Source organism: Conger conger, chromosome 14 (genome assembly GCF_963514075.1).
Source record: "Conger conger chromosome 14, fConCon1.1, whole genome shotgun sequence".
Classification (NCBI taxonomy): Eukaryota; Metazoa; Chordata; class Actinopteri; order Anguilliformes; family Congridae; genus Conger; species Conger conger.
The window spans coordinates 14124751-14152746 of NC_083773.1; the positions used below are offsets into that span (position 1 = coordinate 14124751).

General features: G+C 43.9%; 1 protein-coding gene across 3 annotated transcripts; it reads left to right on the forward strand.

Moving 5' to 3' along the window:
- On the forward strand, positions 1-27996 carry si:ch211-236d3.4 (protein FAM107B). Of its 3 annotated transcripts, none has more exons than XM_061219988.1 (5): positions 1-648; positions 15067-15127; positions 22106-22292; positions 26496-26652; positions 27139-27996. In XM_061219988.1, exons 1-5 carry the CDS (start codon positions 625-627, stop codon positions 27253-27255), a joined length of 546 nt encoding a protein of 181 aa, XP_061075972.1. In that variant the 5' UTR covers positions 1-624; the 3' UTR covers positions 27256-27996. The 3 variants fall into 3 exon arrangements, with proteins under 3 accessions (XP_061075972.1, XP_061075973.1, XP_061075974.1); XM_061219989.1 differs by having other exon boundaries at positions 15070-15127; XM_061219990.1 differs by lacking the exons at positions 1-648; positions 15067-15127 and adding an exon at positions 16345-16517.

Sequence of the window (27996 nt, forward strand, 5' to 3'; positions counted from 1 at the left end):
GCCTGCCATGCGTCCGTGCGGTCCACCCTGAGGAGGCCACATCACGGAGGTGCCACACCCCGCCTGCCCGGCCCGCCGATAGCGCTGCCCATCCCTTCTGGAGAGAGAGGGCCGACGGGCACAGCTGCCTGAGACACCGGCCATACTCTCCCTCAGGCATCCTGCTCTGTCAACAGCAATTACCTTAATCTCCCCTCCCGTCTTTAAGCCTCCAAGAGTGGGGAGCCAGATATGAACAGGTGGCTGCCAAAGGGTCTGTTCCGGGCTACAGTAATAGGTGATCGCTCTTTCGCTCGCTCTCTTTCTCTCCTTCTATCTCTCCGGCTGGGCTGCTGGACCTCGCTCTGACAAGGGTTCCCTTCCGGACACTATGGATTATTGTCCAATTCCGGAAGATTCCGTCGATTGCTTCTTAAAAATCTGGCTGGCTTAGCCCCTTGGAGTAGCCTCCTGCCATTAGTGTGCAAGGGGCTGTGAGGAGCTGAGCACTCCACCCACCCTCAAAAGTGCCAGGGTGGACGGCCGCACCTACCTACGGCCGTGTCCTGGAACGGCACCAGGACAGGGCGCAAGCTCAACCAACACCGACTACTTTCTGCGAGGCTGCACTGTACGCTGATAACCATGGGAGCATCCATCGGAAAGAAAGTAAGAGATTTCAAATGGAATTTTATTCTTAATTTTGTGTCGTGGGACTTATGGTCATGGCATGCAGGTTTACATCCTTAGCATACAAGAAACTACTGAGCCTACCCTACAAGTGTGTCTGGTGTTTTCCCAATGTGCCAAACTGACATAAACAGCCGGGTGATTGGCTTACATGTTTGAACCAGTCGATGATGTAAAACTGTTATATAAAACACAGTATTGTCCCACTTTCTGGTGTTTACTAAAAATTGTATTCCAATGAAGTAAGACCAGAAATATCATTCATATTGTTGTTTCAAATAACAGCAAAAGTGGAGCTGAATTTTGTATTATCGCACATTTTTACATTAATGTTTTAGTAGAAGTGGTAATATTACATTAACTAAGCTGTCACACAGGCATACGGAGTCACTTGGCATTTCAGATTTTTATGTATTTGACGTACTGGTTTGAACTGAATAAGAAGCCCCGTTGTTCTGCAGTTTCAATGTTTCACAATCTGTTTTCATTGTAGATTTTCTAAAAGGCATGCTGAAAGACAGTATCATACAATACTTCAGTGGTTTCTTATTAACCAGAAACCAAATTGTTCGTGTTTCAGTTGGGAAACCCTGTCAGAAACCAGTGTGCCAGTGGGTGTGTTCACAAATATTTGAGCAATGGGACCGGTCGTGCCTATCGAGGGTGGAGCTTGAGGGTGTTCCCCAGGAGTCAGAGGTCAACAAGAGTGCAGATGACAGCTGAGTATGACAAAGTTCCATGGGATTAAGAGAAGCACGAGGAAGAGCTTTCTCTATATCTCCATGGAGAATAATAGCAATATGAGGGATCATATTCTCCCAAACTCTATGAGATAGATGATATGCTCATTCATCGGTCTGTCTTGTTTCTCCCTGACAACCATGACTGTAAATTCCTAAAATAGCATCCTAATATGGATTAATTGGCAAGAATGGCTTTTGTGTCCTGACCACCTGCACAGGAGATCAGAGCACTTGAAGTGGCTTTTTGGACTTCTACACACTAAAACAATGCGGTACAATATTCCATTTACAGCTGCTCAACCAGACTTCAGACCCTGTAATAACGCAGCTATGCTATTTCAACGTCACACATTATGTTAGGGGAGCACTCAGGTGGTTTACATACTCAAAGGGTTTAATAAAGTCAGGAATGTGTGGAGTTTCCAAAATAAATGGAAAGGACAGGGGGACTGGAGAAGTGTAGCATGCTGGAAATATCACCACACGTCAGTTTCAGCCCCTCAGCCAGCTTCCGGGCCCATGTTGGCATTGAGTGAATAGTCCGTCCGGACCTTGCTGTGCCGGTACCAATTCTCCCAATACAAGACTTTCTTTCACGCTGAAAGAGAAGCCATGGGGAAGAAAAAACTATTTGGCTTTCAACTTCCCTTTCTTAAATTGGGTGCTTAGATAAATGTCAGGAATGCCTGCCTTCTTTGTTCTTTTGAATCCAAATAAAAAATAAAGATGAGAAAAAATCTTCACACATCTGTGTTAATCTGTTACTCCCTTCTGGAAAAAAATCGTTTTTGAATAATATGTTTCCTCTCATTTTTAAAATCAATATCAGATCACATAATAGCCCACAGTTCACAAAAGAAATAACAGGCATGATTAACTTGATATTTCAGGTCTCTGGAGTCTGTGGAGACTTCCTGCATAATCCATTCTTCTGGGTGAGCATGCATTTGCAGGGTATTAAACCACTGCACTCAGCTTACAGCCCATTGATAAACTGTAAAGATCAGTGGCAGATGAATAGATTACACCATGGCATTCTGATTTGGCTTGAGTCGGAGAGAGGACAGAGAGAATAGGGATATATTCTACTTGGGTTCTCGTTTCTCTATTAGAAAGTTAAGGACTCTATTTGTGGCAAAGCGTTTCTGTTTAGACATGATTGCCCCACTGCTTTATGGGATGTCAAGATGAGTTAAAGTCTCCTGTGCCAAAGACCTATTGAGAAAGATTAAGGCAATCAGAGAAAATCCTCTACGAATTATCCAATGAACCGTTGAAAATAATTACTTCTTCTGCAAATTAATTTAACTTTGGAGCCGCAAGTGTTGATGGATGTGTCTGGGGAAAACACATCGCTAAGGAAACCTCTTGAGGGAGGGGGAGATTGTAAACACTGGTTGCTTTTGTCATCCTGCAGTCTATTGCCAACGCGTCTGCCATGCGATTCTCCCACTGGGTCACTTCATCTGTGTGTAGTGGGCTGTCACTGGAAGTAGACATTCCTCACGGAATCAGCCCTGGCTCTGTGTATGACAGCAGGAGACATCCTGAGCCGCTGCCTTAGGCTCTTCACGTCTCCCCGGTGGCAAGCCCTAGTGTCTCTGCCTCAGGGCCCTGCACACTGGCAGCTAAGCATGGAGCTCTGCCTCTCAATGGTTCAGAAGACACTTTGGACCCCTCTTTCATATCGAACCGCATCAGACCACCTGCTGAATTCTGGCGCTAAGGAGCTGGCCTACCCTCCCTGGTCACTGTTCACACCAGAGACTGACTCCCCAAAACACTGACTAATGGTGGAACAGTATATGTCTGGACAATATAGGACAGGGGAGAGGCAACTAAATTTATTTCATGTGTGGGATACAAAATTGTGTATGAAATGAATAATTGCAATTGTAATAAATGACAGGGCTGTATTTTTTGGGGGTATAACAAACACTTGTTCTCGGTGTTGATTGAAGTTCATTTGGCAAAAACAGTTGCATGTGCAGGAAATAAACAAGTCCCTTCCAACACACTTAGAGAAGTTGGAGGCAATGACACAGTAAGGTAAGGGAGGAAATGCTGAATGTGATTTATACTAAACAAACATGAAGTGAAGATGGATGCGTGGCATTTGAGCTTCATGATTAACAGAGCCAACTGCTGTTAGCGAGGGTGTTTATGGCTTTCCGCACTGATGCCGACATCATAGCGGGGGCTGGCGAATCAGCGGCTCCGTTCACACGACCAAGCCAATGACTCACGGTTGTATTTAATCCACCTCGGTAGCGCGGTACCCAGCTTCACAGAACCAGCGAGGTGCCAGCTAGACTGCAGGGGGACACCTTGTCACACTGAAACAGTGATGAGCAGGCTTCCACAGAGGTGTGATGTCGCCTGAGAGGTGGGAGCAGAGGTATTACCCCACCGTGCGACTAGGTAATACGGCGAGCACTAAGGCCTACCTTAAAAACATGTCACTTCCGGGGCTAACAAAGATTTAAGGGCCCCGTTAAGGTATGGATTCGTATGGAAATGAAGTGCAGCTGCCAGGAGAAGTCAATACAGCTATTATGACATCACGTCCTCCCGTTTTTATTTGGACACTGTACTGGATAATATACTTGTAACTACACTACAGCTTGCACCGGCAGTTCATTGGCATCCCAAATGAGCACAGGGGGTTGTTACTGAGCACTGAAGTGCGGGATTACCCTGTGGCATAATAACCTCCTTCAATGGGCAACGGCAATTATACACCACCCCACTCAGTCATTACTGACACAGTCTAGATTAAATTTGATAGTTGGATATTTTATCATATGCCATTGTTAATATTAAAACATTTTATTAGTTTATGATAGCTGGGCTGTGTGAGAGCATTCGTACAGGCTCCCTAGCCAGTGGAGAGCCATGGAGAGCAATGTAATTGATCCACATATCAATCAATGATTTTGAAAATGTGCAGGCTGTTAAATACTTATTATTAGCTTAGCATCACACACCTTGTTCTCAAGACCTCAGCTGGCTGTTGATGGAAAGGAAATCACAAAAACCTGCAGACACTGCAGCCCTCCAGCACATGAGTTTGAGATTTTCCAAGCAAAAAAGTATTCCTTGGACAGGCTAAAAATACTTCAAGGACAGAGGGGTGATAACAATAAGCTATATTTTCAATATTGCCATCAAAGGCCCCTCCAATATCAGAGACTGGAAATAAAAACACCCATTTTCTCTTTTTTACACATTTGTGATATACATAGTTAAGTCATCAACACAGAAAACATCTGCAACAACAAGGCCTGCATGCACAATGCATCACTACTCAAAAGAAACAGAAACATTTTGCAAGCAGTTTGCAAGTTTGTAATGACTGTAATGTACTGACTGCAACTGCGTTATGCAGAGAACTGGGGCAGAACAGTGGCTCTGCACTGTTGTTTATGATCAGCAGATCGGTAAACAGTGGGGACACAGGATGGGCTAAGTGCCCTGAGTTGTGTTTTTGGAAGCTCGGTTCTGCTCCAAGTTGATCTTTTTCTAATAGAACAGTGCAAGGCAGGCTGGGTCCCAGTGCAGCAAGCAACATCCCTCCAGGAAAAATGAAAAACAAATGGCTTTGTACAGCAGTAAAACAAAGTCCCCTCACAGTATATTCCAAAAGCTGGCAAAAATGTTATAAGGCTTAAAGCAATGTACCATCTGAACGTGTTACTGCATATGTTGAATGTGACTGGTACTTTTGAAATAAAACTACCTCCAATATGTTAACTCAGTAAGGCATTAAGGCAAAATATAAGCAACGCTTATATCTCGCTGAGTCACAGATCATTTAGACAGCTAATACACTGCCCTTGCAGACAAGCAGACCCACAACACATCACCTCCATGTTCGTTTGTGGCTGAAATGACTAGAGTAAAGACATACGCCTAAACACACAAGACACAGGGGGCCAAATTTTACCTTTCAAAAGAAAACAAATTTACAAATACTTTTTTCAGGACTTTTCACACACCCACGCACACACAGACGAATGGACGCACGCAGACACGCACAACCCAGACATCAAACAAAAGCAAACGTTGTTATGTCTGGAGGTGCATAGACAGAGTAGATGTGGAATGAATAGCAGGCCTGAAAGTGTTGATATGCTCCCCAGTGCACTGCGTCCATAAGAGCACCATCCACCTCGATCAATATGACCACAATCATAACGCATTCCACTCCACAAAGCCAGTGGCATCACCACTGGGAAAGGTCTGAGAACGCATTACGTCAGTCCACACAATAAATGAACTCTTGGGGTCAGTTTTGGTCCTGACTGAGAGTGAGATTTTCTGTTGGGACATACAAGGGAAGAAAATGGATTCAGTAAGAGGCACAGATTTTGCCGGAGCCACCGAGGTATCATGTGAGATGTTAACCGAGTTGACCCACGATGTTGGAATGACAACAGCCCATGAGATGTGTGGGAATGCTCTGAACAGATCTACAGCCAGTTCCAGGAATAATAGGGGGGAAATCAACATGGCACATGGAAAGTATCGATCAGAATCGGAGGAGTTAGATCCCTGGGAAGCTCGGGTTTGTGATGTGGTGCAGCAGTCCCTGGTGGCCGAGTAATCGGAGCTGCTGTCGGAGAGCCTGGGAAAGAGAGGGACATTCAGGCACTCCTCAAAGAGAGCTCTGAGAGCTTGTTGTTGCCGTGGAGGTGAAGGATACGGTTTCGCTCCATTAGTGACTGGAAGCCCCCTCCCCTTGAAAAAAAGTCTCTATATTCAGCTTGTTTGTTTAGATCCACAGGCTGATAAATGTTCTGTAGCATTTTCCACTGCCCCAAACTCTCCAGAATGTTTTCAAACCCGCTTGCTCAATATACCCTCGCTGGACATATTTGGCATTCTGTTAAAAGCAGATTAAATTATTCATTACTGTACTGTTTGAAAAACATCTCTGTACCCCCCCTCCCCAGAAATACTCTATAAGAATTAGTCCTCCAGCTCAGTAACATAATTACTCTACAAGACATTTATCAGACGGTTGTTTCCTTCCTAAATACAGAAAAAATTAAATGCAGAGGATGTTACTTTTCAAAGCAATGGCAAGCAGGGACTCTACTGAGTCTTTTAACTAAAACAATAAAGTACATTTTAGGAAGCTTTTGTCTCAAGAATTGAATTATATTTATTGCACAATATGTGAGGAGACCATCACGTAGAATTGGGCAGTTACATTTCTAAAGGAGGCTATAAAAACAATAAAATGAGCTTAATCTTAATAGTCTGTTTAACCACAATTTAAATATTAGATCTAGTTGTAAGTATGCTTATTTCCAGTATGTCTGTATGTGTATTGTCTCTACAGGGGCAGCCTGTTGCGTAGTGGTTAAGGTAAATGACTGGGACACACAAGGTCGGGGGTTCAATCCCTGGTGTAGCCACAATAGGATCTGCACAGCCGTTGGGCCCTTGAGCAAGGCCCTTAACCCAGCAATGCCCCAGGAGAGGATTGTCTCCTGCTTAGTCTAATCAACTGTCGTCGCTCTGGATAAGAGCATCTGCCAAAATGCCATTAAGGTAATGTAATGTCTTTACAGTTGTTAGATGAGATAAGCATTTTTAATAGCTACCACAACATGAGGGTGAGAGAAATTCCCCCTTCACTTTCAAAAAGCAAGGGTAGAAGTGTATGTCATTATGAAGTACCACATATCTCTACCAAATTCACTCCTGCCCCAGCCACTATTTTCAGTGCAGAGATTTCTTTGGCCAGCCACTAAGAGAGACGACTTAAGTTAGACCTTAATCTGTTAAATGAGGCTAATGTTGTTTTGCAGTGGAATTTCCCATTAACATGGGATTGACTACATCTATCACAATCATTGTAGATTTTAGACAACCTTGCTTTGGTACAGTGAACACAATTTTACACTGAATAAGATCGTGTCTGGCACAAATGGATGAAGTATTACATATACTCATTGCAGAGCGCCCTCCCACTGAGTTTCCTCTTCCAGCTCTGCCTACCACAGTGCCTGTGTGTTGTGTAAGGAGGTTAAGCTAGGGAGTGAATCTTATTGTGGTGTGAGAAACACATCTAGCCGTGTATCATTATTGACGGAGGGGAATTGAGGATTTCTGCTAAAGCTCATAACTCTGGATTTGTAGAAGTAAAAAAAAGTGATGTCTGGGTGTGGGAAGAGAAAACTTTTCCGATAATTGTTCAATTGAAACAAAGGTATTGCCAATGTATATCACTAAATCCCATGAAAAACGCCCCGTCATTTAGGTATGGGAGAAAGCCTGTGTTGAAAAGATTCAGGGGTAGCAAAGGCATTTGGGACAGAGGGGCTATCACATCAGGCCATCAGCATACAGAGAAAGCTCTTGTTTATTTCCATGTAGGATTATGGCTCTGATAAGGGAGTTAGAGTGAAACGCTGTGCCGAGGGGCTCTATCGTGATAAATATAGCAAATGATGAGGGACTCAAGGGGTTCCCTTGGCATGTCGATCAGCAAATAGTAGGCATACAGTACAGTATAGTAGCCTCGCCCAGATGATATATTTAGAACCAATTTTCCTGCCATCAGTGTAATATCTGTGTAATCACTGGAGACGGAAAACCGTCGTCCCTGGGAAATGAGAGGGGACGCTTCTGACCATTGATGGCTGCGGATGTGGAAGTGTATTCTGATAACAAAAGGCTGTGGAGGCTTTCCATCCTTGGTCTGCTGTGTAGGGTGTGGTGGACTCGGATAGCAGTGTTTTTTTCATCCAGGCCAAGTAAATCTTGGAATAACTGAGCAAGAAACCCAGTCGAGCTAGGGCAATCAATTCCCTCCAGTACACGCGTTGTTCCTCCCGCAATCTCCTCTCAAGACCGTCGCATTTGTTGTCAAGGTGTTTAACCTGGGTTGTTAGCATGCTAACTGCAACCTCCAGCTCGGCTATGTCATCGCACACTTCAGCTTCGATATCAGGTTTCCTTGATTCAATTTCAGAGCAGGGATTGGAGGAAAGACAGTCAATCTTACGGAAGATATCAGTTTTGAGCTAATCCATCACAGACTGTAACAGCGAAGCATGTGCGATACTCTCATTAGCCTCCTGCCTCACTGATCCGGATCAGGGGATTCTGGGAGTTTGCTGCTGCCTCCTCTAGCCGATATCGTTTGTACAGCAAATTTTACGAACATATTTTATCAGGGGAGAAGAAAAAATAATGCAGTCACGTCTGTCAGACAAGAAATAAGTTTGTAGTCTCATACTCATGGGTTACTCTGTCCAGTGGAGAAATATTACTTTATAAAACAATCCCGAAACAAAGCCCCATTGTGTTGCTGCTATGAGGCGGTGCAAACACATAGACATGATTGATATGAATTTTAATAAAGAGAAGAATGTGCTGTCCATACACTGCAATTTTACCTAAAAAATTACTATATTAGGTTCAGTAAATGACAAGGCAGAGGAAGTTGCCCAAATGTTTTGTGAAATAAGTAGCATATCAACGAAAGTAACATTTGTAGAAAGCAACATTTTGGGCAGCTGCAGGATTTGACCTCAATATGCTGGACTGAATTACCAAAAAAACTCAACACGTATAGCAAAATAACTCCTCTAAATAAGTAAATCCGGCATATGTCCTGCTAACCATAGTTTACAATAAGACTGTAAAGATAATTAAGCGTACTCTTTGTACATTTTTGATTGAACTGTATAGTATACTGTTGATTTACAAAAGTATGTATTTTTTATTACCATAAATATTAAAATAAATAAAACTTAGCTAGATATCATTATAATGTTTAGGCTTTGCCCAAAAGAAATTGCAATGGCAAGTGGGCAGATCAGTGTGCATTAAACAACACATCTTATTTCTATCAACTGCGCCAATTAACGTGTTTGCAGGCGGCTTATGAAGCGTTCAACCTAGATGGACGATGTTCCAGAACAGAGCAGGTTCCCGCAGAGCTGTCGGGGGGAAGCGAACACGCTGCCGGCTGGCCGGGTCTGACCCTTCGTGGGGAGGGCGGTGGTCCAGCTGCAGCACCCAGCCGGTGCAGAGGCACCGCGGAGCTGGAGTTAGAGGGAGAAAAAGATCTGAACCCCAGCCAGAGTCCACCTGCCAGCGCACTGTCACACGGCCGGCAGCCTTCCCGTACGCCCGCAGCGTGACTGCGCCCAGCTGCACGCTCGCAGAAGCAGATGGCGCCCGGTTGCGTGCTCAGATATGTCCTCATTAAAATTCCTGCGCACTCGTGGAGCAGGAACACGTCAGTTGTCACTTACTGTTTCTAGTTAATGCGCACATACCTGTTCCTGGCTTAATTTATTACAGAATTAGCTATTTGCTTAAACTTCTCATGAAAAATATTTGGCTTGACTGCTGTTGGATAACGCTAACAAGTAATCCCACTCTAACACCCCCCCCCCCCCCTCCCTTTTTTCAGTATTGCTGTTGGGTGAAATGCTTAGTGTAGCTCTCAGTGTTTAATCCTACCTCCATATGGTCCCATTGAACAGATGCTTCTGAACGTAACAAGACAAACATGCCTGACTGCATGGTCACACCACACCACATTCAAGACTTATTTTCTCTCATTAAATCATCTGCCACATTGAATTAAACTCATAGCTAATAATAAGTAAAGTTTCTTGTCATAAAATGAATTCCATTGCGCACATTATGTAGAGGTATAATGTGTATGACCTGTCTATATATGGACAAGTTGGCTATACCATATGCTCTTTTTTAAGACATGTTGCCCAGTCTGTTGAAGGGAGTTGATCACTGGCAGGAGACTCAATCTGGCTTAGTTAACCCCTACACTGAGATCACTATGAAGAGGGCAAAGCCAATCTTTGGACAACAATGCTGGCATAAGACAACAGGGTAATTCACAGATGTCCTCTCCTAGACTGCCCCAGAGAAGGCTCACCTTGTAGCCGGAAAAGTGCACGGCACAGATGCCGTCCAGTTTGTTGGAACTAACCAGCCAATCAGAACAGATGTTTGTTGATATTAATGAGCCTTAAAGACACAGCCACTGAAACGGTCTGTTCTTGTTAAAGCTGATGAGAGGCACTGGAGAATGGACATGTCAAACTATATATAGATACTGAAATGTCTTCTTAAGGATATCAGGACCCAAAACAAAACATTGGGACCTTTAAACATTGCATTTTTCATAATGCCTGGTGAATACGGAATTATAAACACAGGTCTGTTTAGTCATTTTGCCAAAGTAAAACCATGTGTGATTGATTGCCAAATGAATGAATTCAAAAATATGATTTACAATCTAATTAAATATTCAACTCGTGTGTATATCAGTTGTAAATGTAAAACTGTATTATTAAGGGATAAAACTAATTCCAATTGTATATTGTCTTTGTTATCAAGGCTGCAGATGTAAAAATAAATTAGATACATTTTAATTAGAATAGTAGTTCACGTTTCCAAGTCCATTAGATGGCAGTGTTACTCAAAATGCCCAGTCTTTCAGTCCATCAGTGATGTCATTGGAATTATTCAACAGGCCTTAACTTTAATCCTTTGCTATAATTACAATGAATGCTTTTGTTAAATTAATGCAATGGTTAAATTAAATTCAGTTTAATTAAAATAAAAATTCAGTTAAAAAAATAATTATAATAATAATGAGGGAAAATAAAGTATCAAACTGCTGAACACACTCTGGCACTCCCAACATAATAAACATTGCAACCATTATTTAAGTTTGTAAAAAAAAAAAAAAATACACAAAGGTTATGACTAGTTTAATACTTGTTAAAGGCTAAATAAATATTTTAATATAAATATTATCTTCTCCCAAACACCACAACATCCTCCAGCAGTTACTGTCGAGAGAGAGCCAATAAGCACCCAGGCAAATAATTGCATTCAAGTGTACTTAGTATAAAAAATATACTTTGAGTGTAGACATTTCTACATACTTAAGTCTACAATTAAATGCATTATTTCATAACATCTTAATACAACTTAAATGTATTTAGATTATATTTATGTAGCCTAATGTTGAAATATACCTTAAATGCATTTAAGCATGCTGTTAAATGCTGAATTTGAACAACCTGAGCTGCACTAAAGGGGACATAATTATATACTTCTAAGACACAACTTCTTGAAATACGTTTAAAACATAGTTTAGGTATACCGACATGTATTCCAAATGTATTTAGTGGTACCTTACTATCCATCCATCCATCCATTATCTTAACCCGCTTATCCTGAACAGGGTTGCAGGGGGGCTGGAGCCTATCCCAGCATACATTGGGCGAAAGGCAGGAATACACCCTGGACAGGTCGCCAGTCTATCTCAGGGCACACACACCATTCACTCACACACTCATACCTACGGGCAATTTAGACTCTCCAATCAGCCTAACGTGCATGTCTTTGGACTGTGGGAGGAAACCGGAGTACCCGGAGGAAACCCACGCAGACACGGGGAGAACATGCAAACTCCGCACAGAGAGGCCCCGGCCGACGGGGATTCGAACCCAGGACCTCCTAGCTGTGAGGCGGCAGTGCTACCCACTGCACCATCCGTGCCGCCACGGTACCTTACTAATGGCACTTAAATATATTTAGATTATATTCTGTTGTCCCAAACTAATACATTTTAAGTACACAATTTTAAGGCCAAAAGGCCTAGGCTACAAGGCCAATGCCTTGGTCAAGGGCAATGGCAGGAGTATACCCAACCTGACATATACTGTATGTATTTTTATGTGGTAGGAAAGCAGAGAACCCAGAGGAAACCCCAGCAAGTGCAGCGAGAACATGGAATCTCCATACAGAGAGGGCCCGGACAAAAGGCAAAAATGCTAACCACTCTGCCACTGTGCTGTATATTTAAGCATACATTATATATAAAATGTACATTCCTTACAGTATATCTTTGAATAATATCAGGTTATATTGCACTTGTGGTATAGCCTTTTAAAGCATGAATTTCTCATTTCATAAATAAGCAATGAACAGCAATAAGAATGCAAAGACAAAAAAGGCCATTTCGCTCACAGCCCACACAAAGTATAACAGCAATTCTGGGATTTATACTGTACCTTGGGCATTTGTCATGTGGTGGAACAGTTGGAAACAGAGAGACTTGGTACAAAAGTGCCTGTTCTGCTCTTTAGATACGGTCGGCTGAAACGGAACACTTTGTAGTTTACAAGCGCTCCGTGTCTGATGGTAGACTTTTAAAGATGTCTGTTAAATGTCACATCCTGAGTCTCTGGATATTTTTAACCTTCCTGGAGGGGATCTGTCAAAACTGAGTGTATATACTGTACTTTACCTAATATTCAGCCTCGGCAAGAGATGACTTACAATCAGGAGTCATGCCAGCTCTGTATGCCAGGTGTTTTAATGGGGGGAACGATCGCGAGTCTAAAGGGCACCAGCACAAAATAAAAACCCACAGCCAAAAGGGCAATTCTGCTGTCTCCAGGCAGGGGTCATATACTTCAGCATACGTTGGTGTCTACCTGTGCATGTGCCAGGATATAAACTTTCTCAAAGCAATGAGAGAATTCATGCATTTCATGGGTTAAGTGCAAATGCATTAGAAAAGTACAATGATTTTAAAAATGTCTCCAGAATCCTACACTGCTGATGGTCAACATGCATCTACAGTAAGCTCCATAATGTTTGGGACAAAGACATAGTTTTTCTTGATTAGGCTCTGCACTCCGCAATTTTATATTTTCAATCAAATGGTTAATGTGGTTAAAAAGCACATTCTCAGCTTTCAATTAAGGGTATTTTTTTTATTACACTTTGGTTTCACAGTGTAGATATTACAGCCTTTAAAAGCTGAGAATCTGCACTTTTACCACATGTGAATTGATTTCAAACATAAAATTGTGAAATACAGAGCCAAATCAAAATTGTCTTTGTCCCAAACATTATGGAACTCATCTGACTTCACCATAAACACAAATGGCTGAGCAGTGATCACTTTGCTGGGGCTTGTGGGTAATTAGCATGGGCTCGCCCCCCCTTCCTCAGCCTCCACTAATTGTCTGTGTCGTCTGGGAAACCCGAGAGCCGCATTTGAAACTGGAGTGCCTGGCTGAGGTCAAAATCTATAAAAAACCTTTTTGTCCACAACTTATTAGGGGTGTAATATCGCCAGCGCAGTGTTGGATGCAGAGACATACTTTCCCGGTGGGTTAATAAAACATGAGGGAGATCGGCAGTGTCCAGATTGGAGAGGTCAGGTGACCACTGCTAGTAACAAGACACTGGGGAGAGCCAACGGCATGCACTTCACCTTGAAAAACAATATTGCGTGTTGCTGTAGGTCATAAAGTTAGCCTCTCGGGTCTAACGCTAGTAGATTGTTTTTGGACGTGGCCTGCATTGCCCTCCTGGATGAATTTACTGTAAATGTTCCAGAGGAACAATTCCAGAAAAAATGAAATCTGGACTATGCATTTCACCATGAACCTTAAAATTGAAATATAGTGAATAAAAAATTCTGACAAGTGTACACGGTACAGAAATTAAGGCCTATAAGTATGAAGGAAATTTCTATTCCATTCATGGGCAGAGAATCAGCTCAAAGGTTGACCGGTGTCAGTTTATTTCCATGGCATAAGCATTGATGTGTAAGCCTGAGTAGCTCTAAATGTAGATGGACTTGTATTCCACTTAAGCTCATTTAAAACTTGACTTCATTGTAAGTAATGCAGGCTTTCGTGCTTATACCCTCTTAGCCAGCCTCTGTTGATCACAATACTGCTTTGGATGGTTTTATGCAATATCAGAGAAAAATAAATCCCATTTACATTCAGGGTAACACTTTACACCAAATCTCAGTAATTACCATTTTACTCAGCTCAGTAAAACATATAAACAAGCTCTATCCTCGGAGTACCGTGGCAATGAATACCATTCAAAACATGGCTTAACAAAGGACATCGTGCGTCTGGATTTTTTCTGTGAAAAGCACGTACACCCTTCTGTGCTGCACACATCAGTACATGCAGAGAATGTCAAATCTTTATTTTTCAGCCGGGCAAAATTTGGGAACACCACGTCTCAGCGCGGAGGCCAAAGTGACCTTAAGCTAATCCACAGAGAAAGACCCATTCATTGAATGCCGCCCTTCTCCGCACTCGCTAGTCTATGAACTTCATCACATTCTCCTCACAGACCTCCAATCGATTCAAAGAAATACCCCCGCCCCCCACCCAACCCCCGCCAAGTAATTTCGGGGATAGGAAAGAGGGGGGGGGGGCAGACAGTATGGGCCTTGTCACAGCACCAAGCCTGAGCAGGCCTCTCCTAGCAACCAAGCACGGCAACACAATATCCTTTCACACTCTCATGAAGACGTCCAAAAGACCTCTTTGAATTCCCCCTGGAAAGCTCTTGCACTGTGTGGATGCAGCATGGGGAAACAGGCAGTGGAGCAGAGCACCAGAGAAGGAGGAGGAGAGGATGGAGGGGCGGAGGGGGACGGCTTGGCGGCAGAGTTTCCATGCCGGCTGTTCAGCCTTCCTTTTCCACCGCCGTGCCGTTAACTCCGTCAGTTCCACACTGCGCGAAATCAATCAACGGGCGACCGTGTTGGCACAAAGGAACCGTTTTGTCAACATGTAATGTTTTCTTCTTGTCTTTCTTGTTGCAGCAGAAAGCATACAGCCTTGAGCAGTCAAGTGAGGGAAAAGGAAATCACCTGAATGGCTCGGGTAAGTCTGCTCTCATCTTTCAGCCCTGAGAGAACAATGCAGAACAGAAGCACCAGAGCACACTGCGGCATTATCATTCCTCCCAGTGCCACTCTCAGGCCCAACTGACCTTCTGTCCCCACACACACGTCCCCACAGGCTCCGCTTCTGTCTGAATAACCTCACATCGTGTAGCATGTCAGAATGCAGTGCCATGACCTTTCTGAAAACTATCTTAGAGTCGACCCCGAGCACTACGGAATGAAAATGTTGACTGAAGAGATCCTTAGTAGTAAAATGCCAGCACCAAGTAGCACCACTGTGAATGTAAGAAAATAATACATTATCAAAGTCTGGATACCATAGAACTGGGCAATGATTTCAGTTGAAAGGTTCAGCCTGGTTCAGAGATTGTGTGGCACACTAAAGAAGAGAGTCAACATCACTTCAGTCAAAGGCTTGGCATAACGTAGACCAGCAATACAGCGCCTCTGCAGTCTATTTACATCATACTGTAGGCAGCTCTGCAAGATGCTTTTCAGGGCATCAGTCCGGTGCAAGATGAGCAATAACTTTCCAATATCTCCCAATTCGAACCAGGGGTATGACTTCACCCAGCTTTCTATCAATTATTAATTCACACACTGACAAATTGCTGGTGCACTAACAAACAGAAAATGTGCCCACACTTCAGCTGTGGCTCCCAAACGCGCACTGGTATCCATCAGTGCGGGACATTGAGAACATTATGTGAAGCACACAGAAACATAAATCAGATTGTGCTCCGAACATCTACGCTGCAACGGTGCTTCGCTTTAGAAGGCGAGATGTGTGAGAGATTGTGTTATCGATCTGCGCCCATTAAACAGACCAAATCATTTATTGGAAAGGTGGCATCTAATCACGGACAGCTCCATGGTCTGATGTATATCTAAAAACACAAACGCAACAAAGACCAGGGGAGATTTCTCATGTTTTCCTGAGAGCGCTAAAAAGCCTCTTCTCCCATGCTTTCTGTACACAGCATATTGCTAACAATGAAAATGTTCAGATGACTTATGGTTAATATGAACATTAGCTGAGGGAGTTTAAGCTTGCTGTTAATCCAGCCAGTGGACCCCAGTGGATCAGTGAGCATGCCCAGAGTGGAGGGAGGGAGGGAGGGAGGGCGAGGGAGAGGCGGGCCTCGGACTGGCCTGGTCATGTGACTGTTTACTCTAGCTCAGGAGGCAAGCATGTTTAAAGGAGTGGAGCACCCGGGCAGCGCACTGTCCCAAAAGCCATGTAGGGCTCTGAGCACCCACGGCAGAGTTACAGGGGCTGAGGAGTCATAGAGCCATGACTCAGAGAGTCACACACGGCTTCAGCCCCGCCAGGGAGCTGGGGGGACACAGCATGCTGGTCAAGTCAGGTAAGGGGCTTCTGTTTCACTGGGGGGTGGGGGCGGGTGGGACAGGTGGAAAAGGGGGGGGGGGGGGGGGGGGGTGTTCAGAAATGCTGTGGCGTTCACAAGTTTTGAGAGATTTTTTGGTGAGTTTTATGAACTGCGTGGTGGAATTGCACAGTATAAAGAGGCTATTGACAATTGTTTTTATTGTTTGTTGTTGTCTGGAAGCAGTGAGATTTTGAGGGGTCTGTCTGCTGAGATAATGTTGTAAGGTGCGCTATTGTAAATAGAGCTGTGTGTACACATCCACTGTATGGTGGGTTGCAAATGCTGCATCTATACTTCCATATGTCAGAGAGTAATGCAGTGGTCATTAAAAGCCTGTCTGTTATTTTACAGTGGAGGAAAGGGGGGGAGGGGTTTGTTGAGTAGTCTCAGGGTCCAGCAGGTCGATTGATTGGTGGGACAGTGTGACACACGGGTGTGTCTTTCATTACCCAACATGCACCATGCTGGCATAGCCACAGATATAATATTTAGGGGTTTTTGTGAGCCAAAATTTGAGCCTCCAAGATCTCACATCAGAAGCCCTTAAGCTTTCTGCTGACGGCATCAACCCCAAGAGGATTAACATATATATGTATATGTATTAACATTTATATGCATTCTACAATTACACATCATGTTATTCCATATTAAATGGCTTACATGGCACATGGCACCTGCCTGTGCAGTTATCTCTGTTCATACATTCTTTCAGAAAGCACATGGTGGCAGCTGACCTTCAAACACTGCACAACGCACCTGATGGTGTGCGTGTACAGAGAAAGCAACTTTTTGATTCTTTTTGAAAAAGTACCCATATCAAGTTCCCATAAATGCAAAAAGAAATGACTACTTTTTAAAAAAGCAGTCAAGATTGTGTTCTTTAAAGAAAACAATTATAGTATATCAACAAAACGTAAAATATCTACTGGCAGCTTCACTTTTCGTAACCAGTAGAAGGAATTAATTGTTCTATTTACTGTAATATAATTTGTTTTATAGCTTTGAAAGTAATATCTCCAACCATCTCTGATGGTTTTCAGGATAGAAAAGGAACTGAATTCCTCTGTCTATGATATGGTCAATCATGTCAGTGAAGGCAATAAACTGTGTGTTCAGTTTGTTTAAACAGCTATCAGAGGACGTGATGTCAGCAACACAAATGCCTGAGCTGGACTCTTCTTAAGCAAACATCTACTCTAGACTTTTATTCTAGAAGCCCGTATTAAGCATTTCTGTACAGTACTAGCACTGCCAAGAGTGTTTTACATATAATCCAGAATTCCAGATCACTTTAATGTCAAATGAACAGACTCATTAGCACAGCGTTCTTATAATAGTATACACAATAATACTACATATGTATTGCAGACCAATTAGGAAATTAGGAACTGGACATTTTCCACACACTTCACTTATATGTACGACTTAAAAAAGCATTTATATTTTTTTGTTAAAATTATTATTTATTTATTTATCTATATTGCTCAACTCAGCTTCTGTCCTGACAATACCATGGCATTGGCATGGTATTGTGTTTTGTGTGCTTATTTCAGGCTGCTTTTTTATGATAATGCCCTGCTGAACTCTCGGGAGGAATTTCATGCTAGGGATGAAGGGTGGCATTCACAATGTATTGTGGGAAAATAATTCTCCCACCCTGCCTCATGGGAGACTGGAGAGAGCTGGGCATCCTCTGTGGCAGCTAACATTGCCATGGCGACAGCCAGTGTTCTGTCTGTATACAAGCTCTTTCACTCGGGAGAACTTTTAAAGTGTGGGGTCATGAGACGCGACAGCAATGGAATCATTAGCCTTCCAGAAATGATGTCACCCGTGGCCCTGATCAAAGGGGCACTGCATCAAACTGCAAAGTGTTAAGGAAGGAGGACTCTGGGGACACTCACAGCACCGTATGTAGTCACCACCAAGGAGCATTACTGTATGAGCTGCAGGAGCTGCACCAGCCTGGTATGAGCTCGCCACGTTCAGGGGAAAGCCAGTGAAATACATGACAGTTATATCGCTGAAATAACTGTAATGTTCTATTTATCCAAAGCGACGTACAGTTGACTAGACTAAGCAGAGGCCAACCCCCCCTAGAGCAATGTGGGGTTAAGGGCCTTGCTCCCTCAAAGCCCAACAGCTGATCTTATTGTGGCTAAACTGGAGCTTGAACCAACAACCTTCCAAGTCCCGGTCAAGCACCTTGGACACTAGACTGTAGACTGGCCGTAGCTGAGATAGCTGAGCAGGTTGAACAGAGGTAGGTGGCTGCACAGGGCGCAGGTGGGTGAAAGGCCCGGGGTGAGTCCCAAAGAGACTGGGTAACACATTTTCCTTTACAGCGGGGGCACTCAGCGAGGTAGGGTTATGGGTAGTAAGCAGGTCACTGCCAGGCACTCACCATTTCCACAGACACTTTGCTTTTGAGAATGCATACAGCGACTGTACATTTCCACCTGCAGGCCCTTTCAGTCCCGCACATTTGGGAGCACTGTAGGTGACATTTTGTTGGTACCTGGCATTTTTGAAAGAGCTAGAACAGAATGTGAGACAGGATGAGTATTTTCTTGACAGGAAGCTTGGTGTCTAAATTCACCTTCTACAATGAAGCACACCTGAAATGGAAGCCAGTCATAGGAGAGAGCTGTTAGATAAAAGGCACTGTGCCCATTCTGACTGACAACATTTCCTCTTTCTAGATGTAAGTGAAGTGTAATGTGATGTGAAGCTACTATTTTATTTTGCAATCTTCTATTCCACTCCAAGAAACAACTATCTCCAATGGTCCAAAAGAAGCTTTCAGGGGCAGTCTTGCACAATTGCAATATGTCCTGTCAATGTCTGAACCCCTGTAACCAGATACAAAATCAGCGCACACAGAGATAGCATGACCCTAAAGCAAATGATGCAGGAGCAAAAGGGACCTCTCAGATGTAATTTCTCCAGTGCAGTGCTTGGTGCACGTTTATCATTAACCTCTTTGCAAATCTTGTGTGTACTTTTTTTTAACCAAAGCAAACAAACTGAAATGAGCCCACTTGTCTTGCATAACATTTTGCCTAGTGATATAACCTCTTCTGTCTATTTTGCTACTGATATGAACATTTATGCATGCACAGATACATACCTTAGACGTACAAACACAAGCACGCACGCATACACTGAATACACGCAAACATGCCTTGTAAGCGCGCGTGTTAATACGAACACATGGGATTAATAGTGCTGCTCACAGCAAGCACATTCCATTAGCAGCAGGGAGGACTGTTCAGGGACATTGAAGTGTTGGAGTAAAGCAGATTTCAGACACCAGTACCTCAATTCCTCACGGAGTTCACTTTAGCCCGGCTCTGTAATTAAGTTTTTTCCGCCATTCCCGGCCTGGCCCTCATAATGCCCCCAGGGGCTGCACTCCACGCGGACAGCCCAGATGAAACTCTCCCTGTCTGTCTTTCCGCAGCACAGGAGATACTCCGTGCAGCGATTAATTATGCCCGCACAATCCTCTCCGAAATTAAAGGGCCTTTTCATCTGGCACTGGCGCAGCCATGACCGTGTGGCAGGTACAGCACCTGGGTAACAAACGGCCTCCACACGCTAAGTCACTGCTAGTCTTCTGCCAGGGTGCAGCCATCTTTCAGACGAGCCACTTCTGCAGACTGCAAACAGGCTCTCAGGCTGTAAAACCTGCTAACCTGCTGTACGGCTCTGTGGCTCGTTCACCGTTCTGAGGGGGGGCGGTCAAAGGCACTTGCTTCCCTCTTCCTCCCCAGTTCATCAACGTCTTCCTGCCGACCCCCGGCCGATAAGGAGGTGCTGACACGGAGAATGCCAATTTCTGAAATATTAAATAGCCGAGGAGGGTTTGGTTCCACTTGAGAAACGGTACATTGTTCAGGCTCTGGCCGGTCGTATATGAAACCTGAAACCCATACAAATCACCTGGGTACTGGCCGAGGAGCCAGGCCTGAGAGCAGACTGATGCAGCGATGCTCCCACCAATCTGTGGGAGTCAATAGGCAAGCACTGCGCAATACGGGCCACGCCCTTCCTTTGAAAACATTGGTCCTTATCGAAATGGAGTATACGGAAATGTGATATATTCTCAGTGATCACTTTATTAGGTAGACCTGTACAGCTTGTTAATACCGATATTTAATCAGCCAATCAAGCGGCAGCAAGTTAGGTTCAGTTGTTTTTCAGACCAAACGTCAGAATGGGGAAGAAATGTTATCTAAGTGACTTTGACCGTGGAAGGATTGTTGGTGCCAGACAGGGTGGTTTGAGTGCCTCAGAAACTGCTGATCTCCTGTGATTTTCACACACAACAGTCTCTAGTCTTTACAGAGAATGGTGCAAAAAGAAAAAAAAAAAGGTCAACATAGTTATGATATATTATAGTGCAGAATTCCATAAAGTGCTACTATTGTATGAGAGAATGAAACCCCAGAAATGTGTGTTTGGATGTACAATGACCTTACTGAATATAACACTCCTGAGTGAACTGAATTATGCTTGGTGAAGTTCTACCAGTCCAACTACAAAATTTAACTGCCAGACAATTTCTCAGTTGATTTTTAAGTTGCATTTGAGGGACATGTCAAATGATACCTGTGAAGGTGGTATTTTCAGTGCTTTTGCACAGCAGGTATGTAGGAGACTCAGAACCCTGAGATGCTGTTTACATGGAGAGTGTAAGCACATGCACACCAGCTGCGACAGGATAAGTGGTGTGGTACAGGGGTAGAGGAAATGGTGAGGAATTTCCTCAAATGCAGAACACAAACAGACTGAATAGCTGCCTCTCACCTGTCATTTCTCCACTGCCCTTACACAACATCTGCTTTTTCAATGTCTGAGAATGTGAGGGGAGTTTGTCTTTCCATAGTACAGTATATTTAGGTGGGAAGTCAGCGCAGCATATGGGCTGTGTGTGTGTGTATGTGTGTGTGTGTGTGTGTGTGTGTGTAAGGGGTCTCCATATCCAACACGCATCAGAACTTCTTTCTGCCCATAGCAGTCACACCTCAGTCCTGAACTTATGGCCTTCTGGCCCTCAGTCCAACTTCCCAGCACCATCGCACATGACACACAACCCCTTCAGGGTTTGTTTTTCTTTTGTTTTGTTGCTGGTGATTTTCCGCAGTCCAAATGGTCTCAAAACCTCTCTCAGTGGTGATAGCTGCAAGGATTTAAAACGTCCAGATCATTCTATTTCCTTTCATCTCTCTCTCTCTCTTATGATCTTATCAAATCAGGTAAGAGGCTCCTGTTTCTTATCCAGACTGAATTACAGTAAGTCCATACATCTCTGGGTGCAGTAGTTTGGCTTCGAACTTACAGAAGGAGAGCAAATGCAATCATAATTCCAAATAAGACAGAAGATTCCACTCTTATCTTATTGAGCTCTCTCTCTCTCCTTGTCTCTCTCTCTCAATTTCGAACGATTTACCGGCATGAAATACAAACCGGAGAAGATGCAGTATTAGTATTGTGTTGCATACACGCCATTAGGGTCTGTCTCCTCAGCTCTAACACTCCCACCCCCCTCTCCCCCTCAGCCTCCGCCTACGGAGCCCTGCAGCAGGACCCACACAGGGAGCGGCCCCCCGCAGCCAGCTATGCGGCTCAGCCAGATTACATGGAAGGGGACGATGATCTGATCAAGCCCAAAAAGCTCCTTAATCCAGTGAAAGCCTCTAAAAGCCATCAGGACCTTCACAGAGAGCTGCTTATGAACCACAGAAGGTAAGCATGCCCACCCTCTCCCAGCCTGCATGTCCCCGTTACTGTAGCAGTGCCAGGGATAGCCTGGCATCCACAAAATCTGTTTTCATAAAATCTGCCTTTCTACCTCGCTTTGTGAAATTTTGAATAATAGCTCTTACAACAGGTTTCTATATTCCACCAGTGACTAAAAAACAGCATTGTATGCCTACATAAGAGCCAAGACATTTTCGGGATAAGTATTTAACAAGGTCTGTAACATTGTTTACTTTCACACCCCTTACCCTTCCCAAAAGCCTCGATAAGAAGTGAGAAGTATGTGACAAACTCAGATACTATGTGTCCCACTCAGCATTCTCCCCAGCCTTGGCACCCCTCTGCCATTATACTCAGTGGTTTCAACACAGCGGCCATTTCCTAAAGTAATACAATCCTGAAGCAATACAAGTCCAAAAGTAAGCAGTCACATACATTATTTCCTCAAATGCACCAATTTTAAGCCAGAACTTCTCAGTTGAATCCAGGAAAAGGGGAAATACTGTATAACACACTGCACTGCATTTGTGCAGGGAAAATTGAATGGCTCCCCTTGGAGCATATTGAGAATGAGCTGGTAACCTTAGCACAGTCAGCAGTTTAAAATCAAGATTTCTCAGTTGCTGTTTCGCTTAATCTAGTGACACTTCTTTCAAAGAAAGTGTGTGATACTATACTACATTAAAAATGTGTATGTTGACTCTGTATCAAGGCAGGATTCTACAAATTAATTTACATACTGGTAATTTGCAACGATAACAAAATGCTAACTCTGAACTACAACCCCAAGATGTGAAAGTTATAATACAAATTTATAGAATGATCAACAAATCATTATGAAAAAAATATTAACTTGACAATAATAGAGGCAATTACACAATGTCTCGTGTAAATCTTTGACAGTAAATTAGCAGAAATGTGGCACATGTATTTTTGACCAATTCACATGTGACAAAATGTCCACAAAACCCAAAAATATAAAAGCAGAATTTTAAATAAATTAAATAATAATAATAAATGAACAATAAAAACTAAGGCAAAACTGAAACGCTTCCCTTACGTTTTGCTGAGCTGAGACTTTAACCCACTCTGCTCAGTCGAAAGGCTGGCTGGTTAGTCATATACTATTTCCCAGCAACGTCACATAACAATACTCCATGATGGACAGCATGTTTGTGGGATTGATCGCAAAGACGAAGAACTCTACCCACCTGTGAAGCACAGCAGGAACTCAAACACTTGAAACACAGACCTACAAAGGTTTTTCCCCTGCCAGTCACTACCCTATGGGAGAAAGTCAGTCACTGAAGTCCCTGCCAGTCACTACCCTGCGGGAGAAAGGCCCAGAATATTGAGCACTGGACCCCACAGACAGCACTGAGTTTCATGTTCTCTCTGACAAAGGACACCCACAATTACAAAGCAAAAACAAAAATATGCAAACAGTACATGTATAAGTAGTCTGAAAAGAACTGTGATACGGCTATTTTTATTTACTCAACTAATCCACAAAAGCCTTCATTATAATTGCCCAACTGAGGATAGTTGTGGATCGAGCCTCTAGACCTCTCAAACTAAAATGCTGATTGTGAAAGCAGGACACAATCTTCAAAGTTTGCAAATGTGGAAGGCTAAAACCAAGGGAGGGCCATGACCAAACTTGAAAAATTCCTAATAAGCAAATTAAAACACTAATGCTGACACTGAAGTTACCTCGTAAGTATGGAAAAATAAATGACCTCACCTCCCCCCTTTTCTGTTCTCTAACTGAATCAACACAACAGCAATCATTACACATCACTCACTCAGCTATTAGTCTGAACGTTCATCTTGAGCAAACAAAACAACAACCCAGTCTCTCTCTCTCTCTCTCTTGTTAATGCCAATTAAATGGTGGTATTGCCTGGAGACTTCCAGCTCCTCAGTGGAGGAGAAGGGGGGGTGTTCTCAGAAAAGGGCTGGCATAGCGCCATCCTTGCAATTAGGTGGGTATCAAGAGGGGCATTAGGCCCTGAGAACGGTGCTGTACTAGAGGCACTGTGGGACTCGGCACAGAGGGAAACTGTGGGAGGCATTTTGGGAGCAGAGAAAACAGGCACGGGAAGCAAGCGATGGCTAAAGGAATTGGGTCATAACCTGCTGGTAGCCTCTCTCTTGTTGTTGCTCCTTTTAGATAAGAGTGGGCTTTAAAAGAAAGCAGTCCTCCAGTGGCATTGATGTCTGAGAGGCAACGGTTGGGGAAAGCACAAAAGAACAAAAATGCTTTGGGTTCTAATGTCATGGAAATAAAAACCCGTGCGTGCATTTCATTTCATTGGTTGGTGGAGGAATCTGGATCAATACTTACCAGGAGTTTGACGGACTAAAAGATATGTAGTGCTGATGTAGGCAAGCCGTCATTTTCTTTGTGTTTAAAGCAAACATTTGTGCACATGGGAGCTGGCTGCTTCCGTTTTTGAGATTAGTTCATTGCTTTTGTTTCCTCCTTGTTTGTTATTCTCATCTTTACTCAATGAAGGCTAAATTAATACAAACACTGTCATGATTTCCTAAGCAGCGTCCCTCAGTACTCCCTTTGTTTCTCACCTTGTAAAACCTGTGACTTCACCACCTCCAGGAAAAACAGCCGCCGTGTTAATTTAATTAACCACCGGAGAGACGCTCGGCGTCACTGGCAACATTCCCTTCTTTAGCAGCCCCCCCTCCTCTCCCATTGGCATTTACGCTCTGCTCCTGTTAGCACTTTAGCGTCGGAGCTGTCCTGCTGCTGACTGTTAGAGCTGGGGTAGGCTATCTTTGGGCGCAAGCAGAATCTGGGCAAAAGAAGAAAGATTTTGAATGTATACAGCGGCAAAAAACCCACCCCCTCCTCTCCAGTCAGCCTCTCGGGGACAATTTTGATCGGCAGGTAAGGCTGCCTCCTGGCTGAGAGCCGCCCTCATTGGATGCTAGCGGGAGCGATGAAAAGTCCCAGAAAATCTGTCCTGGGACAGTCACAGATATCAGATTTTTTCCCCAGAGCAGTTGGTTTATTGCTAGCTGTCAGAATGTGAAGAGAATTTCACCAAATACTATCCAAAAAAAACACCTACCCCAGGTTTAATACAACAAAAATTGCATTAAGTCGCTCAAATTCAAAGCCAAAGGATCATGATTAGAAACACAATACCCAACTCATAGTTGTGGGTGTATGAATGATTCAGCATTTGGTATTTTCCTGTTGCTTAAAAGGACCAGTTATAATCACCAGTTACCAGATATATAATGGTATGGTGGCTAGACTTCAGACCGCAGTGTTTTCTGTTTTAGCAAACAGTCTCAGTTTATCAAAAGAGATTAGTAGCCTATTATTGTAGTGTTATGAACATACAAACAAATAATTCCCTACATTTTCAAATGACATCCAACAAGATAAAATTAGATTTCCATAATGGGTGAAGTTCCGATGGAAAACTCATCACTTTCCCTGAGTCACTGTTAAGCCCCTGACACACCAAACCGACGGTCGGCCATCGGACGTCGGTGGCGCCCTGTCGGCCGAGTCTTTCCGGTGTGTCCCGCACGCCGACACTCCGTCGGCGTGTTTTGGAGGGCTCCGACGCCGATTCAACATGTTGAATCGGCGTCGGAGCCATCGAACGTCGGTGAGAGCTCTCTCATCGACGGCTCCGGGGGCTCCGACGCTGACCGTCGGTTTGGTGTGTCCGGGGCTTTAAACTCATTGTTAAGACCCAACCAAAGGATGAATAGCAGTTATCCTTCAGGTTACATATGAAATACGCCTGCCAGGTTTTAATCTAGACTGCTCTCCTTAATCATTGAGATAAAGCATGAAAAAAAATACACACACCACTAATTAAAAAACACACAACATGTCAAGTAATAGTGGTTATTAAGCGGTTGTCGATTTGTGGACATCACCTGTATTGTTGTTTTAATAACCCTCCTATAAAAATGACAAGAGTGCCCTCTGATGGCGAGAAGTTATAACAACAACAACAACATTGCCACGGTCTCGTCATCTTTTGGCGTGTTTGTAAACCTCTCTGTGTAAAGGAATTGAATGTGTGCATTAATGTAACATCACAGCTCTGTGCTTCTCTCTGTGTCAGTACTGACACGCCAATGCATGGCACAGCCCTGACCATCGTTTTATTCTCTTCGTTTCTGTTTCCTCGACGGCGACAGGGGTGTGGGAGTCGAGAACAAACCAGAGCTCCAGCGAGTGCTGGAGCAGAGGAAACGGGAGCAGATGATTAAGCAGCGAAAGGAGGAGGACGAGGCAAGGAAGAAGATCTCCCCCCTGGAGCAGGAACTCCTCAAGAGGCACAAGAAACTGGAGGAGGTGTGGGGCATTCGTACTGTGGTAGCTAAGGGGTGGGGGTGGGGGCATTGTGGAGGTAGGGGAAAAACCTCAGATGGACCTTCTGTGCTTCTGTATCTTCAAGCAAGGCCCACCAGGATAGGTACACCAGGTCACTTTGGCTGTATCATGAATGAGATGGGTGGGATGTTGACACTCTATATGGACAAGAGTATATGATATATGTCATAGGTGGAAATCAGTGGCAAGACTGTGCAGCAGACTCCGTAGGGCAGTCAGTTTTCAAAATTATATATCAGTCTCCCTGTGTGGCTCTACTCCCGGCCAGAACCCTTTCTGCACTGTGATCCCACATCTCTCTGTAAAGTGCGTGGGTGGGTATGAAAATGTTTGCTCTGCTGTAAAATGAGATGGCTATAGGGGCAGAGAATAAATAACAGATAGGGCCTACCCTGCCTGCACTTTAATACAGTTAAATGACAGAAAATGACTGTTCTTTTCTTCCAGCTGGAAAGGGAACAGGAGAGGCAGGAGGAGGAGACGGGGAGCGCGCCAGAGTTCATAAGAGTGAAAGAGAAGCTGAAGAGGACGTCAGTCGTGAACGAGGGAGAGAAGGAGGTATAGGATCATCACTGTCTGCCCTGCAAGTACTGTAAGCACCAGGGGGGGTCACACACGTGTGTGTGTGTGTGTGTGTGTCCGCGTGCAAATGGAAGGACACAGGAGAAACAACGCTTTCCAGTGCTATACGGAGGACTCATCTTCCTCCTGCTACACCCAGCTGCTCCGACTGACACAAGACAACGGCTCTCATCTCGTCACGAGCGGGCACACTCCGGCCTCACTGCCCACTAGGCGAATGCTTACATGCAACCAAGAGGCCCTCTATCTGTGTTCCCCAAGTTTGGGAAATAAATACACATTCACACGAGTGAGGAGAGAGCAAAGGAGCGACAATCAAGGCTGAGCCTCGAGAAAAAGCACAGTGCAAGGTTTCTGATCCGAAACGCTGAAGCGAGTCGGGAGTCAAGATGTTTCCGCCTACATGTGCAGGAGCTGGAACCCCAGGCATCTGTAGTGCGATGAATCTCCCCACCAGGCCTAAAAGTGACCGTTAAGGAGAAATGTTCTTCTTATCTGTCTATGAAGGGTGAAGTCTTTATTGTAATGCTATAACACCTAACGGTCATGTGGTCAACTACTGTTTGCAGGTTTCCCTGTAGAAGAATAATGTACTCCCACTGATGTACTTCTACACGCAACGCTTATCTGGTCTCCCGGAACCATCGGCAAATTGAGCCGGAGGTACAAATATTGTAATCACAATGTAGACACTACTGCAGATTAAAGTGTTTTTCTTTTTGA